Consider the following 18,333-nt stretch of genomic DNA (forward strand, 5'->3'; position numbering starts at 1 on the left):
GACCTTTTTTTTAATTAATTTGTTCTCCCAATTAATAAGGTTTGGGCCAATTTGTCAATGATATGCGATTCGAAGAAATTAAAAGATGCATTCCCACTTTATGTTTTCTTAAGTTCATACTAGATATATATAGAAATGAAGGTGGATTTCGAAGTTTAGTTTGCATGATTGAGAGGAATTTGTATTTCCATCACTTTCTTACCTCTATCTTTTTTTTTCTTCTTGTAAGTACTCTCCTTACTTATCTTTGATGCCTATGCTTTATTTCTTGACGCGTTTCTGCTTTTATTCTTATCATTGCCCTGTAATGCTCATCTTTTTTGCTTTAGTAGTTTTCTTGACTTCAATTTTTGTTCACACTAGCTTTGGTTCATGAATTTTGATGAAAAGTATCCGGGATCACTTCAATGAAATTAGTAAATATAGTGGCAAATTAAAGTTGATTAGCTTGCAAGCACTGAGAAAATAAGATGTTGAATAACAAGCAGATGCGACTACTGCCCAAGTACAACATTTGAGCAGCAGTAGTTCACGAAACAAATGTCACTTGGTGATATAGAACATTGAAACATAGTCTGTTGGAAACTTTTAACTTCTAAATACGTTTCTATGATCTAAAACTTGTGTTAAATTGCGTTAGAACTTAGAAGACGATCTTGTTAAACGAGAAAGGCACACTTATTTTGAATAGAACTAACAGACAATGAACTTGTTGCGGGAGATAAATGTACTACAAAATTTTGTCTTTCTCCAAACATAATAGTCATGGGAGAAGTTTTTTTTTTTTTTTTTTGGGAAACTAAATTCCGTCTATATATTATCAAATATACATTTTAGGATTTAAAAAAAAAAATAGAGAGGATACGAAGAGGGAGAAAAAGAGTACAAATAGAATTGTCTTATAATTTGCTGGGTTTTAGTGGTATTTGGCCCGATTGTCATCTTCAGAGGATGAACATTGGGTTCAGCTTAGTCCTTGCTTTTTTTTCATCCATTTATTTTCTGGTTGCTACTGTCTTGTTCAATGGTCAATGGATGAGATGATATGTCTCGTGAAGTTTGGTTTTCGGGAGAAAATTTGATCGCTTAAATTTCACTCATTTATTTACACTTCGCTTGTTTTAAAAAATAATAATGCTTGAACAGGATTTGTATAGCTTATATTTAATTTAATTATTTTTGTTTTTATGAAAATTTTCTTAATAATTTAATTTATTAATATATTTGTTTATAATTATGTTATTAGTAAACAATATTTACTAACTTCATTAATGACTAATTTTTGTTAAAAAATTTAACTAATTATTTTTAGTGGAATCTTTCATTACAACCACGTTTTAATTTATTAATATAATATTTAATAATTATCTTAATACTATATAATTATCTACTAATAGAAAAATGTGTTTAACATGTTATAGGTGAAATTGAAATTTTTACTATTATAATGTCATAATTTAGTAAATAAAAAATCATAACTTATTGACTACTAAAAAAACTTCAAAATTAATTTAAGGATTTTTTAAAAGAGACAACAACATTATTTATTTATTTTTTATTTTAAGAAGATAAAATTGAATTTACTAAAATATCAAATTTAAGATTAGTACAAAGATACAAGAAATCAATCAAATTAAGTTTATATATAATAGATCTAGGCTAAAAACTTATTTTGGTCCCTTATAATCTTTTTTTGTTTCAATTTAGTCCCTCATTAATTTTTTGTCTCAATTTAGTCTCAAACTAATTAATTGGTTTCAATTTAGTCCCAAATTAATTAATTAGTTTCAATGTGGGACTTCGTCCAAATTATTTAATCAGAGTTAACTTTTAGCCACGTGGATGCCACGTAGATGCATACGTGGCATCCACGTGGATGATAATTTTTTTTAAAACACCTGGATTCGGAACGCCCCGTTCTGAAACCGGAACGGGCCGTTCTGGTTGTAAAATTAAAACACCACCAGTGAAGCAGAACGAGCCATTCTGAAACCAGAACGACCGTTCTAGATTCAGCAGGGGTCGTTCTGGATTCAGAACGGGCCGTTATGGTTTCAGAACGGGCCGTTCTGGTTTCAGAACGACCCGTTCTGGTTTCAGAACGACCCGTTCCAAAACTGTGAATAAAATATTCTTTGCTTAATTGTGTTTTTAATATTATAATTATGCAATTTTGATCTCTAAGGTTTTAATTGAGTAATTACAGTTCTTAAAAGATTATAGTTGTGTAATTTTAGTCTCACAATTTTTAATTGAACAATTTTAATCTCTCAAATATCATAATTGTGCAATTTTAGTCTTTCTCATTAAAAATTTAATAACTTTAAAATTTTAATATATATATATATAATGTTTTAAAACTATATAATTGTTTGTTTATTTAAATTAACGTATATTATTTTTTTTTAATGTATCAAATGATATATATTTATTATTACTAAATAAATAAAATTTATATATTATTAGTATTTTAATATTACTGATAAATTAATATCAATAATATTTTTACGATATTTATAAATAAACTAATAATTTGATAAATATAACTTAATATATATTAATATACTTTTACAAAAATATAAATATATAAGATCAGATATATATTTCTAATTAATATACTTATATTTTTGTAAAAGTATATTAATATATAACAAGTTATATTTATCAAATTATTAGTCTATCTATAAATATGTTAATAATATTATTGATATAATATCGAAAATTATAATATACGTTAATTTGAATAGATAAATAATTATTTAATTTTAATATTATATATATATATATATATTAAAATTATTAATTTTTAATGGGAGAAACAAAAATCATACTATTATGATATTCGAGGGACTAAAATTGTTCAATTAAAAATTGAAGGACCAAAATCGCGCAATTGTAATTCTTTAAGGACTAAAATTATGCAATTAAAATCTTGGAGATCACAAAACTGCACAATTGTAATACTTGAGACATAAAAAAATGTAATTAAACCAATATTCTTGATTAATTTTATTAAAAAATATAATAATTTTGAAAAATATTTTTTTATGGTAAAAATTTTAAAATTACTTATTTTTATAAAATATAATTGTCTTATAAATAGAGTTTTTCTTTTTCTCTTTCTGTTTGAAAAAATATTTAAATATCACTTTATAATTTTTTGCAACTTATTTAAGATTAAAAGAATAAAATGATAAAAATTAATAAGATAAACATAATAAAATAAAATATAAAAAAATATTAATATATTTATTTTATTAGATATAATATCATAATTAAAATATAATTAATAATATATATTTTATAAAATTATTAATATTTTATATATATATTAAAAAAAAAAAACGGAACGGCCCGTTCTGAAACCAGAACGGAAAGTTCTGGTTGCATTTTCGGTGTGTTAATTTTGCACCTGGAACGGGCCGTTCCGGATGCAAAATTAACACACCAAAAGTGCACCCAAAACGGCTCGTTCCGGTTTCAGAACGGGCTGTTCTAGGTCCAGGTGTTTTCAAAAAAATTTCATCCACGTGGCATCCACGTATGCATCTACGTGGCGTCTACGTGGCCAAAAGTTAACACCGTTAAAGCAATTTGGATAGAAAGTTCCACATTAAAACCAATTAATTAATTTGGGACTAAATTGAAACTAATTAATTAGTTTGGAACTAAATTGAGACAAAAAATTAATGAGGGACTAAATTAAAACAAAAAAAGATTATAAGGGACCAAAATAGGTTTTTAGCCATAGATCTATAACATTGTTCAAAGAAAATAAATATTTTCATGAAACAAATATCGTGTTTTTTTTGTGTGTGTGAAAAAGGAATCACTTACTTCAAGAATAAGATTATCTAAATTTACTTTACTCAATAATTCATATTCAATATCAAATTTTAACGATCCAACTGTTGAATTAAAAGTTCTTAATGTATAAATTAATGTTGTAAATTTTTAAAAAATTTGAAAATTATTTGATATCCCGTTTCTTTAATTCAAATTAACGTATAAAATATTTTTATGATTATCTGTTAATTTAAATTAATGAAAAAGAGTATCAAATAATTTTTAAACTTTAAAATAATTTATAAAATTGATATATGCATTAAGAACTTTTAATTTAATGGTTGGATCATTAAAATTTGATATAAAACATTAGTTATTGAGTAGAATAAATTTAACTTGGATCCTTCCTCTCGCTACACACGCGCGCACACATAAGCCTTTAGTGTTTTTTTTTTTTTTTAAGTTTGGACTCAACTCATTTAAATAATCATGTGTAATTTCAAATTTAAATTATTTATTTAATTAAATGATGAGTAATTAAGGAACACACACAAGCCTTAAATGTTATTATATATTTAATTAAATGATGAGACACACACACACAAGCCTTTAATGTTATTTTTTTTTTTTAAGTTTGAACTCAACTCATTTAAATAATCATGTGTAATTTCAAATTTGAATTATTTATTTAATTAAATGATGAGTAATTAAGGAGAACACACACACACAAGCCTTTACTGTTATTTTTTTTTAAGTTTGGACTCAACTTATTTAAATAATCATGTGTAATTTCAAACTTGAATTATTTATTTAATTAAATGATGAGTAATTAAGGAGTTGAATCCAAATAGTTCACGAATAACTTAATTCATTTGAATCCCTAATAGAATGTACTCGTTCTCTCTTATTTATGCTTTATTGGATTTGTGATTCGAGAGCATATAAAATAAGAGCATTAGTGATCATAGGGTTCTTGAAAGTCTCCATTTGTATCTTTTGTGTGATTAGAGCTGTCAAAATGGGCTCAGCCCGGTGAGCCAACCCGGCCCACCACGGGTTCAAGCCAGGTTGGGCAAAAAAAAATTGAAAATTTTAATACGGACCAATTTTGAACCCGGCTCACCCAGGTTGAACCCGTGGTGAGCCGAGCTGACCCACCAACCCGTTAAAAAAAAACTTATACTTTAGCTTTCATTTTATTGGGCCCAATTGACCAAATGAGCATTAGAATTTGAATTATATTTGAATTATTGGGCCTAAAAGAGTATTTGAGATGATTTTGAATTATATTTGTTTACATGAGATTATTTAGATTTTATTTGATTGTATTTAGAATTATCATTTAATTATGATTTTGGGCTTTAGTTGTATATTAAAAAACCCGTTTAACCCACCAACTCATGGTGGGCCAGGCCAGGTTCAATTTTTTTGAGCTCACTAATAAATGAGCCGGGTTGGGTTGACCCACCAAATGCTCAACCCGTGGTGGATCGGGCCGGGTTACCCGTTTTAACAATTCTATGTGTGATCTTATTAATTATAAGCGACTAAGTTAGTTGTTGTTAAGAATTGACGTAACTACTAGTGTCCATGTAATTCTTCCTATTTTTAGTCAGTGGATGTTTTCATTCAGTTAATTGATTTTCTTCTACTTCCGGTGCTTGTTTTAGCTTAATTACCCATTGCATGATCTCATAGAGAGATTAGAAAACCCTTGTGTAGGAACATTAATAATGCTTATTGCTAGGAAGAAAATAAGAATTATTAGTTGATGTATTAAACTTCCAATCTTAATATGGGTTGCTTAACTAATTTTACTAAGAAATTGAAATTTTTATTAAATAACCTAATATTTTTCACCTGATAAATTAGAATAGAAAATACTTTCGTTAATTATTGAATTAACTTATTAAAAATTGAAATTAAATAATAATTGAAAAGAATATATATAAGAAAGGTTAGGAAAATCAATTTTTGACATATTTTATTATAAATTACAATCATCTTTTTAATTTGTTATCTTATTTTAAAACCTAAAAATATGTTCTTTATTTTTTATGTATATTTTTCGAACAATCTATTATATATTTTCTTATTAGCATTGTATTAGATTAATTAATCACAATGTAAGTATATGTGCATTCAATACTTGATTTTTGTTCATTTTACAATTAACTTGCAACAATTAGAATGCTTACTAAAAGTCTATCACAAATAAAATATATTAAATAATTTAATTTAAATTTTAACAATACACATCAATATTTATTAATAATAACAAGTATATATTTAGAATAATAAAGAAAGTGACAAATGTTTTAGGTTGATTTTATTTTTTTTTATGAAAAAAGTAATGTTTTAAAAAAATCGTTGATCTAATTCTATTTTCAAAACATAAATTTTTACAATCGAAAAAATAATAATTAAAAACTACAAAAAAAAATAGAAGTCACACTTTTTTATTTATTGACTCTTCAATAATTATGTAATTTTTAATAAATTTTAACTGATCATTATAATTATGTTTACAAATACAGTCATAAGTTTAGATATCACATGTCAAATTCACAGTAACTTTCAAGATTTTTCGTACACGATTCATTTACAAAGATATTATAACAGGCTTTAATATATATATATGATATTCCATAAATATTTACTTCGATTGTAAGACAAATTCTAACTTGCACAAGGATAATATCCATGTCACCGTAATCTCCTCTAGGCAAGTGCTATAGTTTCATAAAACATGTAATAACCTAACTCCTTCTCCCTTTTTTATCTCTTTTTTTTCTTTTTAATTAGTTTTTGGGTTGAGCTTAGACACAACTTTCTAAATTAGCTCTTCCCATTTTTATTTTATTAATAAAAATATTTTTTTAATAATATTTTAATTTATTATTTATTTTAAAAAAATTGGATGTTACACACTCTAATTTTGGAGCTATTTTTAGAATTTGCAAAGATACAATGTTATACTGTCCAAACTTTGAGATAAGATTTGTTAAAAAGCAAGTTAATTGTGTAGCTTATCTTTTAGTTAGAGGATTACAATTTCATGCTTTCAGCGTTTTTATTTATTTATTATTATTACATACAACATTCTATCTATGATGAAATGAATTAATATTTTTTTTGAGTAAGAAAAAAAAATGATCTCATGCTTGAATACTGTGAAAAACTTCCATTTTTCATTTATTGCCGTGTAACTTGTCCATGAATCCGCCAATAATTCTAAATCTATATTAATTTTGTGAGTTTCCACTTTCCAGCAGCGTCTATATATATAACGTATGAATTTGGCAGAAGGTGAAGTTTAAGTGTATGTATGGTCTGTAGATTCCGAATGTTCCCCTTTCAACTATTCTATCTTGACTAGTGACTGGTGAGTGAGAATTGAACTTGTGTCAACTTCACACTTAAATAAAATAGAGTCTGACCAAATCAACAATCTTCAATTTCCACAAACGTTGACAGACTTAACGTTATTCAATGAGTTTGAAACAATGGTTATGTCTATATGTTATATAAATATATCGCAGAACATTTGTAATTCTGAAATGCATTTTGGTCATTATGTTTGTTAGTACTTAAAAATGTGTACTATACGGTACAAATATTTATTCTATATAAAAAAAATTACAATAAGCTTTTTTTAATATATAAATTATATATTTAAATTTTGTATTAATTAAATACTTTCAAATTAATATATAAATTATATTTTTAAATTCATAATGAAAAATTATATTGTCATATAATAATTTTAATTATTGATAAAAAAAATTAAATATCAAAATTCAATTTAAAGTTAAAGATTTTTAAAATGAAAAATTAAAGAAATAAAAGATAAGAAAATATTAAAAACACTTAAATTTTTTTTGTTAAGAATTATAATGCTCTCAACAGAAAGAAAAAAAAAATTTCGATTCAATATAATTGTTATAATTTATATCTTTCAAGTATAAGTATTTAGGAGGTATATTGGGTTGAGATTTTTAAAAAAATATATATTTTTATATAAATTTTTTTTGTGGTATTTAACCAAGATTTTTTTTAATAATAAAAGTCATGGGGTATTCAATTAAGATAATTAAATTTTTTTAAAGAGTATATTAAAATCTGGTAGTATTCAATTAAGATAATAAAGATTTTTTTTGTGAGTATATCAAAATCTAGTAATATTCAATTAAAATTTTCTTTCACGTAAAAAAGCATGTTGATATTTGAAAGATAGAATCTTCAATGGATTATTTTAAAAGATTAATTTTGTGAGACTTTTAGTAGAATTTACATACAAAATCTTATCTATCGATATACAAAACCTTTGAGATTTCGCATAATTTTTTTTATGGTTTACTTTATCTTCTTTTTTTCTCCCTTTCCTTTTTTTTTATTTTATTTTTCTCTCTTTTTCATCTCTTGTGCTCTCTCTTTCTCTCATCTCTTTTTCCCTCTCTTTTTGCTCCCCTGCTCTCTTTTCTCATGTCTTCTTCTTCTTCTTTATCAAAATTTTAAATATATTAAAAAATATTTTGATAATCCTACAAATGTTATATGTAGATTTTTGGTAGACTTGAAGAAAGCTAAAATGGAGACATTCAAGAATTTAGGGTGATCTAAAATAAACTTTTCAATTATCAAAGACCTTGGAAGTTAAGGTAGTTGTTGTCATTTTTTTTAGAAGTTATTAAGATGGTACACGTATATGATCTATGTTTAGTAGTCATTTTTATTATTTTCTTTAAATATTCGAATCAGGTGTTAGAGTAGAAGTCAGAAATATTTTACACAAACTTACCTTGTACATCATTTTGCCTACTCTCGTGGCTTCCAATTTTGAGAATAGTTTGTATGTATTTTTGTATCAACCTTTTCTTTTAGTATAATATACTTTTGTTTTCTTTTGATTTAGTCTTTAGTTTCTACTTCCGGTACTATTGATATGATTTTTTTATTGATATTCGCATTAATCAACCAATCATTGTTAAGATTAATTTACAATATTTAACTTTTGTAATAATGATCAAATTATATTTGGAAGTCAAAGTTTGTTGAGCATATTTAAGTTGAAATTGCTAGTTGGTATATACAAAATTTAATGAACAACCACCGAAAACAATCGACTAATGAATATATAAATCTAAATATGTTCAAATTTTATAGTATGAATAAAAAAAATATAAATATATAAAAAGTTGTATATAGACAAATATTACTTAAGAGAAAATAAAATTATAATCAATTTTTATTAAAAGATTGAAAATTTTATCAATTTTATTTTTTTTATTCAAATCTTATTTTTTTTATGTTTTTTTTTAATTTTATTGTTTTTTAAAAACTCATATTCTCTTTTGAAATCTAATAAAAACCTTTTAAATATTATAAAAATCTTGATTAAAAGTATTTTTAAAAAAAATCTTTAAATAAGAAACTCCATTCAAACCCAAGGATAAGGTGCACTTCAAAAATGGGGTGTGTCGAATGAAAAGAAGAAACGGATAGAGAGAATAAAAAATAATAATAAATTTGACAATAAATGAAGTGAAAGGACATATATATAAAAGGTGAAGTCACAATAATTATAACGTAATATTTAGGTAACTTGATTTATTTTGTCAACTTGGACACCTAGCAGTCAACACTGCATGTGGACAATGGTTTGTGGAAATTCTATTGTTATTGTTGTATAAGACAGAGTTAACGACTATTGACCTGTGCTTTAGGTTGGGAATGGACAGGAAATTTCTATTGTTCCCTGCACCACACGGTTCATGCAGAGGAAAATTTAGCTATCTTGATTGTATTTTTCCCCTTGTTGGACATTTGCGAGCCAACAGTATATCTGTGGAAATTGAGAATCCAGAGGGGCTTTTGCGACGTCTGCATGAGTGTTGCTTTCTTTGGAGGAGGACTTGTAGCAGTACGACAGCCAATCAACTCTTGAAATGGATAATTATTAAGCAATCCCTGTAATTAGTAATCCCTGCTAGTTGCTACTGTTGTGGTTTAGCCAACAGCAAGAAAACAGTTTTGTTTGAAATACCAGAAAAGTAACTAGTTACCAAATCCTATGGCCTCCGTAGCCATTTTGTTGTTCATATTAATGTTATTCGCAAAAGAAGGCACAGGTGAAAGCATGATTGAGGTGGGGTCTTGGCTCTCTGCTGGAGGCAATGACAGTTCATGGGCATCAAGTTCTGGCCATTTTGCTTTTGGGTTTTACGAGCAAGGTGATGGCTATGCTGTTGGAATATGGCTGGTTGGTGCTCAAAAAACTATTGTCTGGACTGTTAACCGTGACCGCCTCCCACTCTGTTCCAATTCCACCTTGAACCTCACCACAACTGGCCTCTGGCTTTTCCCGAGTCGAAGGGAAGGCCAAGTTCTCATTTCAAGTATAGAAACTGACACAGTAACTTCTTCAGCATCTATGCTTGATTCTGGCAACTTTGTGCTCTATAATGCGAGTCACACTGTTCTCTGGCAAAGCTTTGATTATCCAACTGACACCATATTAGGAGGTCAGAATTTAAGTGCCTATTTTGAACTGGTTTCTAGTAAGTCCAAATCAGACCATTCCAGTGGACTTTACGCTCTCCGCTTCTATTATAAAGATCAAAACCTCGTGGCTTACCCTGTCAATAGCCCAGGAACTGCTGGTGCTGCTTACTGGGCTTCAAATACAAATATTGTCCATAGCCCTCTTAACGTTTCAGGCTTTGTTTGCTTTGCTGTTAATTATTATAATACAATCGGCAGGCCTCGCGACCCTGTCTCTATGTGTTTTAATAATAGCATTAGTCCCGGAAAGAAATCACACAACACAAGTTCAATCTACCGTGCAACACTTGATGTAGACGGGAACTTGAGATTGTATGAGCACCAATTTGAGGGCAATGGAAGCTCACGTGTCCAAATACTGTGGAGCACCTCGCTTAAGAAATGTCAAATCAAGGGGGTTTGTGGGTTTAACAGTTACTGCTCAAACGTAACAGTAAATGGCGATGCCGTGTGTGACTGTTTTCCTGGTTTCGTCCCCTACAACAGCAGCGGTAACCTGACTCTGGACTGCACACTGGCCCACACCGAAGATGGTTGCCAAAGCAGTGAAAACCAAAACACAACGAATTTCTATAAGATTGTTCCGTTAGAGGATGTGTATTGGGATGATGATAGTAATAATCCATATTTTGTAAAACAGATGAAGAAGGAAGAGTGCGTGAAGTCTTTCCTGGAAGATTGTGATTGCATGGCAGTGTTATATTCAGACGGCACGTGCAAAAAATACACACTTCCGCTAACATATGTCATAAGGAATCAAAGTGCATCGACCGTGGCTCTCTTCAAGAGGCCTTCAGGAATTGTCCCAAGTCTATTTCCAAACAACTCCAAACATATGCCTCAGCCTGGGCCTAGGCCTATGGTGATTGTGGATAACAAGAAAAGTCTGATAATGATTCTAGCCTTTGCGTTGGGTTTCATTTCATTGTTATCCTTGGTATTAGCGGTGTCCATTTTCTTCACTTATAAGCGAAAAGCTTATAGGTATACAACGTTGTACACAAGTGAGAGTCTGGGATTTACTGATGAATGTTCTTTGCGTTCATTTTCTTTCGATGAACTTGAGAAATCCACTGGAGGCTTCACGGAAGAAATAGGCAGAGGATCGTTTGGTGCGGTTTATAGAGGCACAATTGGTGACAGTAACAAAAGTATCGCTGTCAAGAGGCTGGAGAGAATTGCTGATGAAGGGGAGAGGGAATTCCGAACTGAAATTACTGCCATTGCTCGAACACATCATAGGAATTTGGTTAAGCTCATTGGTTTCTGCATCAATGGATCCAGGAAGCTTCTTGTTTATGAGTATGTCAGCAATGGGTCTCTTGCAAGTCTTCTCTTGAAAAGTGAGAAGAAACTATCATGGGGAGAGAGACTAAAAATCGCATTGGACGTTGCCAGAGGAGTCTTGTATCTACATGAAGAGTGTGAGGTCCGTATTATCCACTGCAACATAAATCCTCGGAATATACTTATGGATGAAGCGTGGACTGCAAAGATCTCTGATTTTGGATTGGCAAGGCTTTTAAAGACGGACCATTCGATAATGAAAAAAGAGGATGATGGCACAAGCAAGTACTTGGCACCTGAATGGCAGAAGGATGCACCGATATCAGTAAAATTTGACATTTACAGTTTCGGAATGGTACTATTGGAGATCGTGTGCCGCAGACGCAGCATAGAAATGAATGTTTCCTCGGCAGAGGAGATACTTCTTTCCAGCTGGGTATATCAATGCTTTGCAGCAGGGCAGTTAAATAAACTTGTGACAGAAGAAGGTGTAGATTGGATATTATTGGAAAGAATGGTGAAGGTGGGGTTGTGGTGTGTGCAAGACAAGCCGTCTCTTCGCCCTTCAATCAAGAATGTCATCTTAATGTTGCAGGGATTGAAAGATATACCAATTCCTCCCTCTCCAGCTCACCACCCTAAATAAATATCCTTAGGAACATGTTTTTTCCTTTATAACTTTTCTTTGTATTCAAGTTTAGTATGTGTTTCTTTTTCATCTTGCATTGTTGTTCTTGTTTCTCAAACTAGACTTTAGCTTGTACATTGCAGGGAAAATAAATTATTATAATTAATAAATTTTATTTTAATAATTAATATATAAAATTATGAAAATTAATTAAATTTAATGTAAAATGAAAAAAAATATCTAAATATATATATAAATAAAATGATAATGATAAATGATTGAAAACATGATAATATGAAGTATTAGGAAAATTAAATTGCATGATATCTCGACTTCAAAAATATCATTTATAATATGAGCTAATGTATTAATCTGAAGAAAAAAAAATCTTATAATTAATTTATAAGAGGTATAATATTAAAATGCTATAAAAATGTAATAATTCAAATAGAAAAAAAACAAAATTAAATTTTTTACCTTATATATTAATTATCAAATGACTCCTGAACACATCTATCATAAAAATAAACCTGGTGAAATGGCTGAAAAATTGGTAAAACTAGAACTAAAGTATACATGTTTTTCTTCTATAATATTATAAAAAAAAATACAAGTTACCTATGTCAGAGTCTAAAAGACTTCTTTATAAACTAAATTAGTAGTCGATGTTGAACCATTTACTTCATCGTCACAAATAAGAATTTTTAGACCATTGCGAGATGTGACTCAAGATATTGCGACATATAATTGGCCATATGAGAAAACTGGTTCTGGAAGATAGATGACATAATGCTTCAATGATTATCCTTGACTTTTATTTATTGTCATGGAAAAGAAGACATTTTATTGAAAATTGTCTACGTTAAAATTTGAAAGGAATTCTCTTATTTGATGGAATTAAGGACAATCGAGGAATAAAAACCTTTTGTCCAATATTGTTGTCTGATATCACTTTTGCCTCCAAAATATATTTATCTAACTGAGTTATGATAAGTTTAGTTCCATTACACAACCTAGAAGATTGATCTATATTTCTCAACAACATTATCGGAACACTGACTTTCAATTTTATCTTGTGATTTGAAAGTTCGGAAGCAGTGATAGTATTCAGGAATTCAAGGGTATGAACATCATTAGGTGTATCTAATTGCCCTTCAGTAGAACATGTACTATCTGAACTCAAATATGACTTTAATTCTCCAGGAATCAATGATAATATGTAATCATTTAATTGGTTAACAATTTCATTTGTTGGTGCTAATATGGCTCTATGTTGGAAAAATATGTGGTCAGTCATGTTTCCCAACAATGATGAATAAGTGCTATCAACAATTGATGAAAGAGGGTCACCTGTATTCTTTATAAGCAATTCTTCAAGAAATTCAATGTTCATTTCTTCATCATCTCCTTGACCAACAGTTCCATCACCGATGCTCAACACCCAATCTATCTTACCCCCCATAGAGGTGAATGAAAACATCATGTTAAATGATCTAATATTCTCCAAGAATAGCTTACTCTTTGTGTCATTCTTGAAGTAAAGATTCATCAAAGATTGAGGTTCAGGAAACAAATCAGGAAACTTTATTTTACCTTGCATGTAACACAAAGAGAATTAGAGTTTGCTGGATTGTAACCTTTTTGCACTCTCTCAGAATACCACATCATTGCTCCACATTCTTGGCATTCACAAGTAGGATTACCAATATCGCAATAAACTATTTATTATTATTATAAAAATAATAAACCTTCATGTAATAAATTAATGGTTAAAATATGAAACTTAAAATAAAATACAATATTGAAGACATACAATCGGTAGTGGATGCATCTTCATGTATACCATCAATGAGTACATTTTGCTCTAAAGTTCTTATTAATATACCATTGTTCCATATTAATTTTTGTGGTTCTTTCCCTTGTGCATGGTTATTATGATTTGAATCACATTTTTCGAACAACTTGTCATCAAATTCTTTGTTTTTATTTGATGTGTAGTTTGCTCTTTGGCTAGATAATATTTTAACTATAAAATAACAACCTAAAAGGATAATCAAATAAGAAATGGTAAATATAAACATTATAAAATTAAATAATATAGTTATATTAAAAGAAATAAGACTCCATAAATTACCATGTGTGACATTCGACAATGAAGATTGAGTAAATTGTTCTGTCATACATACACCTCTTCTAACAACTCTATTTAAGACAGTGTTAAATCAATGTACATTATGTGTACTATCATTAACTGAAAAAAAAATAAAACTAACCTTGTAAATAGGCATGGCAACGGGGCGGGGCGGGGGCGGGTTTTACGTTCCCCGCCCCCGCCCCCGCAAATTTAAACCGCCCCCCGCCCCCGCCCCCGATACCCGTCGGGGATAAAATCTAGGTCCCCATCCCCGCCCCCGGCGGGGTTCGGGTTTCCCCGCCCCACCCCCGCCCCCGCTTCTTTTTTTTTTCTTCTTTTTTTCTTTTAAATAACTATGAACAATTTAAAAAAAAATAAAAGAAAAGTAAAATAATATAAATTTTTACATATAAATATTTATAATTTTGGTTTATATATATAAAAATAATTTTTTAATTATATTATTAAGCGGGGTGGGAGCGGGGGCGAGTATAGGGGCGGGGGCAGGGTGGGTATTAACATCCCCGTCCCCGCCCCCGCCCCCGATTTTATCTATCGGGGAAAACCCGAACCCGAACCCGAACCCGATAAACACGGGTTTTCCCCATCCAAATCGGGGCGGGTTCGGATGGGTACCCACGGGGGAGGGTTAGATTGCCATGCCTACTTGTAAATAAGTTTCTCCATAAATAATTTTGAGAAATAAATAATAGATCAAAAAATTTTGTTTAGTACTAACCTGTTAACCTGGCAGCTGTTACATAAGAAGATTGAGACATATTACATCGACGTTGCATAGGTGCAACTTTACCAAATAATAATTTATTTCTAGCAAAAGAGGGGGAAACATTTTGACTGTTGGCACCAAGTAATAATGATAACAAAATATGAATAATCATTAATTTTCAAACATATAAATAGAATGAGACATCTTTTACAAAATTTAATTTTACCATTAGTAATATCCGACAATGGAATACTACATAATTCTACTTTATTAGATGCACTTCCTCCAATAAAATCATTTAGATAATGCTCACGGGAGTGATCACTTGGAATAGTATTTCCTGCAATTGTAAAATGTACATTCATATATTAATTACATTTTAAAGTGCTTTATATAATTAAATACTTTGACAGAAAAATATTTCTTATTGTTAATATGTAACATTAGGACATACTATCACTCACCATTGGTGACATTTGAATGACACACTCTGACACATTTACTACGATTACAATATTGAACATCTTCACTAGATGATTTTGAGTTATTTCACTTTTTACCAACATTATCATCCATAACACTGCTTGTTTCTGAATACTCAATATCTGAAGAAACTAAAGAAAACGTTAAATATCTATTATAAACAATTTATAATGTTTAGCATTGAAAGCAAATTTAAGAAGTTCAACCTGTCAATAAATAAAATTATTTATTTATTTTCTTAAATGACTATTTCTTGGGAGCCAAATCTAAAAGGACAATATTACCAGGGGGTATGTAGTGTACTAACAGAAGTCAAATGCCCACCAATTAAGTTTCCTTTTTTCTTTTTTAAATTAACAATTAAAACCTTCCAAACAATCATAAAAAGTTATACAACAATCTTTTGTCTTTGTAATATGAATCAAAATCACAAACATTTAGAAAACTATAATTTGACAAGCAAATAAAAGGTTAGATAATTTAAAAATCACCTGCAGGGTATATGTTTGGCAGTAAATAAATGAGACAATAGAATCTTTAGCATTGAAAAAGGAAAAAAAATGTCATACTGAGAGAAGAATAGTCACAGAGGAAGAAATATATATACAGTAGAATTTTTCAAAAAAAAAAATTCAGTATATGTATGAGGCATAACATGTTCAGCTTGGATGGTGATTAAAGTTTAGAAACCAATAATCACTCACAGTATATACGATGCAGTAGATAAATCTATCAATTGAATCATTTGTGTTCAAAGAGAGAAAAAAAAATAACATTGAGAGAAGAATATTCAGAAAAGAAGAAATAAAAAATAAAGAGAGGACAATAATATTATAATAATGTTTTTTAATGAAATACTTTAAATAAATAACATAACACATACCTCTTTTAAAGTATGAAGTGTCTATCATCTGTCATATAAATAACTTTGTACTACCTATGACATATAAAAAATGAACCACTTCTAACATAACAATCTAAAAAAAAACTTCTTCATCCACCAAAATCATCTATAAGGAATTTGTTTACTATGGATTCTTAAACTCTGGCAAAATTAAATCGAATAAGAAAAAATTGAAGTGAAGGACATGTAATGAGTTGACAGCAAAATAGAAAGGTCAAATTGGAAAAATCCAGCAACACTACATAGAAATTCATCAATTAAAAATGCAAGAATACAACATGACTACTTTAGTAATTAGTCTTAAACAAAATGATTTGTACATACAAAAGTGACGGTAAGTTTTTTATAGAAAAGATATTGAGTTGTAAGATTTGGTTAAAAAGAAAAAATTGAAAGATTTGAATGAGACTAATTTCATTTTTTTTTAAAATAAGGTTATTATTTGAATTATAATAAGTAAAAATAATTAAAAGAATAAAGGGAAAAATACATTAGCTTCTAAAAAATAATATACGTGCAGAAAAATTTATCAATGTCCTTAATAAGATCATTGATTCATTTAATTGATTCTGAAAATAATATATTTACTAATTATATTTTTTTTGGTGAAGATGAAAATTTAAAACAGAAGCAAAAACAAAAACTACACTATCCAGCAATAAAATTTATAACTATTATAATTTATGGAGAAAAAAAATCTCTTCATCAACCAAAATCATCTCCAAGGAATTTGTTTACAATGAATTCTTAAACTCTAACAGCCTCCACAATCTTATTATACGAACTCTTATCTTCCAATCAATTCTCTCCGCTGCAATGTCCTTTAGTAATGTAAACCTCTGAATCATGTCCTTTAAAAAAAAGATGAAAGTAAAAAAGGATAAAACTTTTAATAATATGTTCACTATACATCAACATTGAAACAACCAACCTTTAAAATTAAAACTTCATACAAACTTACCTGAAAATGATTTTCCTATGATTGATAAAGAAAGTGTGAATCCTCATATTAGAAGTACAAAAGTACCCAAATCAGAAAGTGGACAATGTATATATGGAGAGAGTATTTTTAGAACTAGGGAGTATGATGGAACTGGACAATCAGAATGAAGTTTTGAAAATAAAAATGCTTTAAAAATTAGAGGATAGTTGAGATTAATTGATATCGAAAAGCTGCAACCAATACATAGGAAATAGATATTCATAATTACTTCTCTGAGTGGAAGACAAAATGCAAGTAATTTGATGGGAAACATATAAAGCAGAGAGGAAAAAGAAGGGTTTTTCTTTTGTATAAAGTAAAGGGAAAGAGGAAGAATTTTTCTTATGTTCAGAATTTATTAAAATAAAGAAATAAAATTCAGAATAATTATGATAAGATAAAATTACATAAATACCCTTATTTTGAGCGGAAAAAAAGAATTACAGACTTCCTTCCTTTTATTATAATAAAGATAAAACTAGCTTCTGTACAGGCCACCATGAAAGTTCATGTAATATAAAGGACCGTAATTTCATGGTATGAATATTTGGGTTTCTGGATGTGTATTTCTTTTCAAACCTTCTGTATACAATCTCTTACAATTTTGTCAAGTGCGGAAAAGGGGGAACATCAGAATGTTGGAATAGAACCAAAGTTTCACTTAATTGAAATAAGAAGCTAAACATGAACTTATAAACATATATTTCATTGACATGAAATATTTTGAAAAAATAAATTTATAAGAATTTAAATTTAAAGTGTATTTTATACTAACGTAAAATCAGTGTACAACAAGATATCATGAGATCAAGATTAAGGAGTCTATTTGAATAAGTTT

At 28.8% G+C, this 18,333-nt stretch overlaps 1 protein-coding gene and 1 pseudogene across 1 annotated transcript; one reads left to right on the forward strand and one right to left on the reverse strand.

Annotated features, from left to right (window-relative positions):
- Positions 1-9,770: 9,770 nt before the first annotated feature.
- LOC109787952 (G-type lectin S-receptor-like serine/threonine-protein kinase LECRK1) lies at positions 9,771-12,376 on the forward strand. The gene has a single exon (XM_020346560.3). It carries the CDS (start codon positions 9,860-9,862, stop codon positions 12,281-12,283), a length of 2,424 nt encoding a protein of 807 aa, XP_020202149.2. The 5' UTR covers positions 9,771-9,859; the 3' UTR covers positions 12,284-12,376.
- Positions 12,377-12,895: 519 nt separating this feature from the next.
- LOC109807053 (uncharacterized) lies at positions 12,896-13,905 on the reverse strand (annotated as a pseudogene).
- Positions 13,906-18,333: the final 4,428 nt, after the last annotated feature.

This window comes from Cajanus cajan, chromosome 5, assembly GCF_000230855.2.
Source record: "Cajanus cajan strain Asha chromosome 5, NIPB_CcT2T_4, whole genome shotgun sequence".
Lineage (NCBI taxonomy): Eukaryota > Viridiplantae > Streptophyta > Magnoliopsida > Fabales > Fabaceae > Cajanus > Cajanus cajan.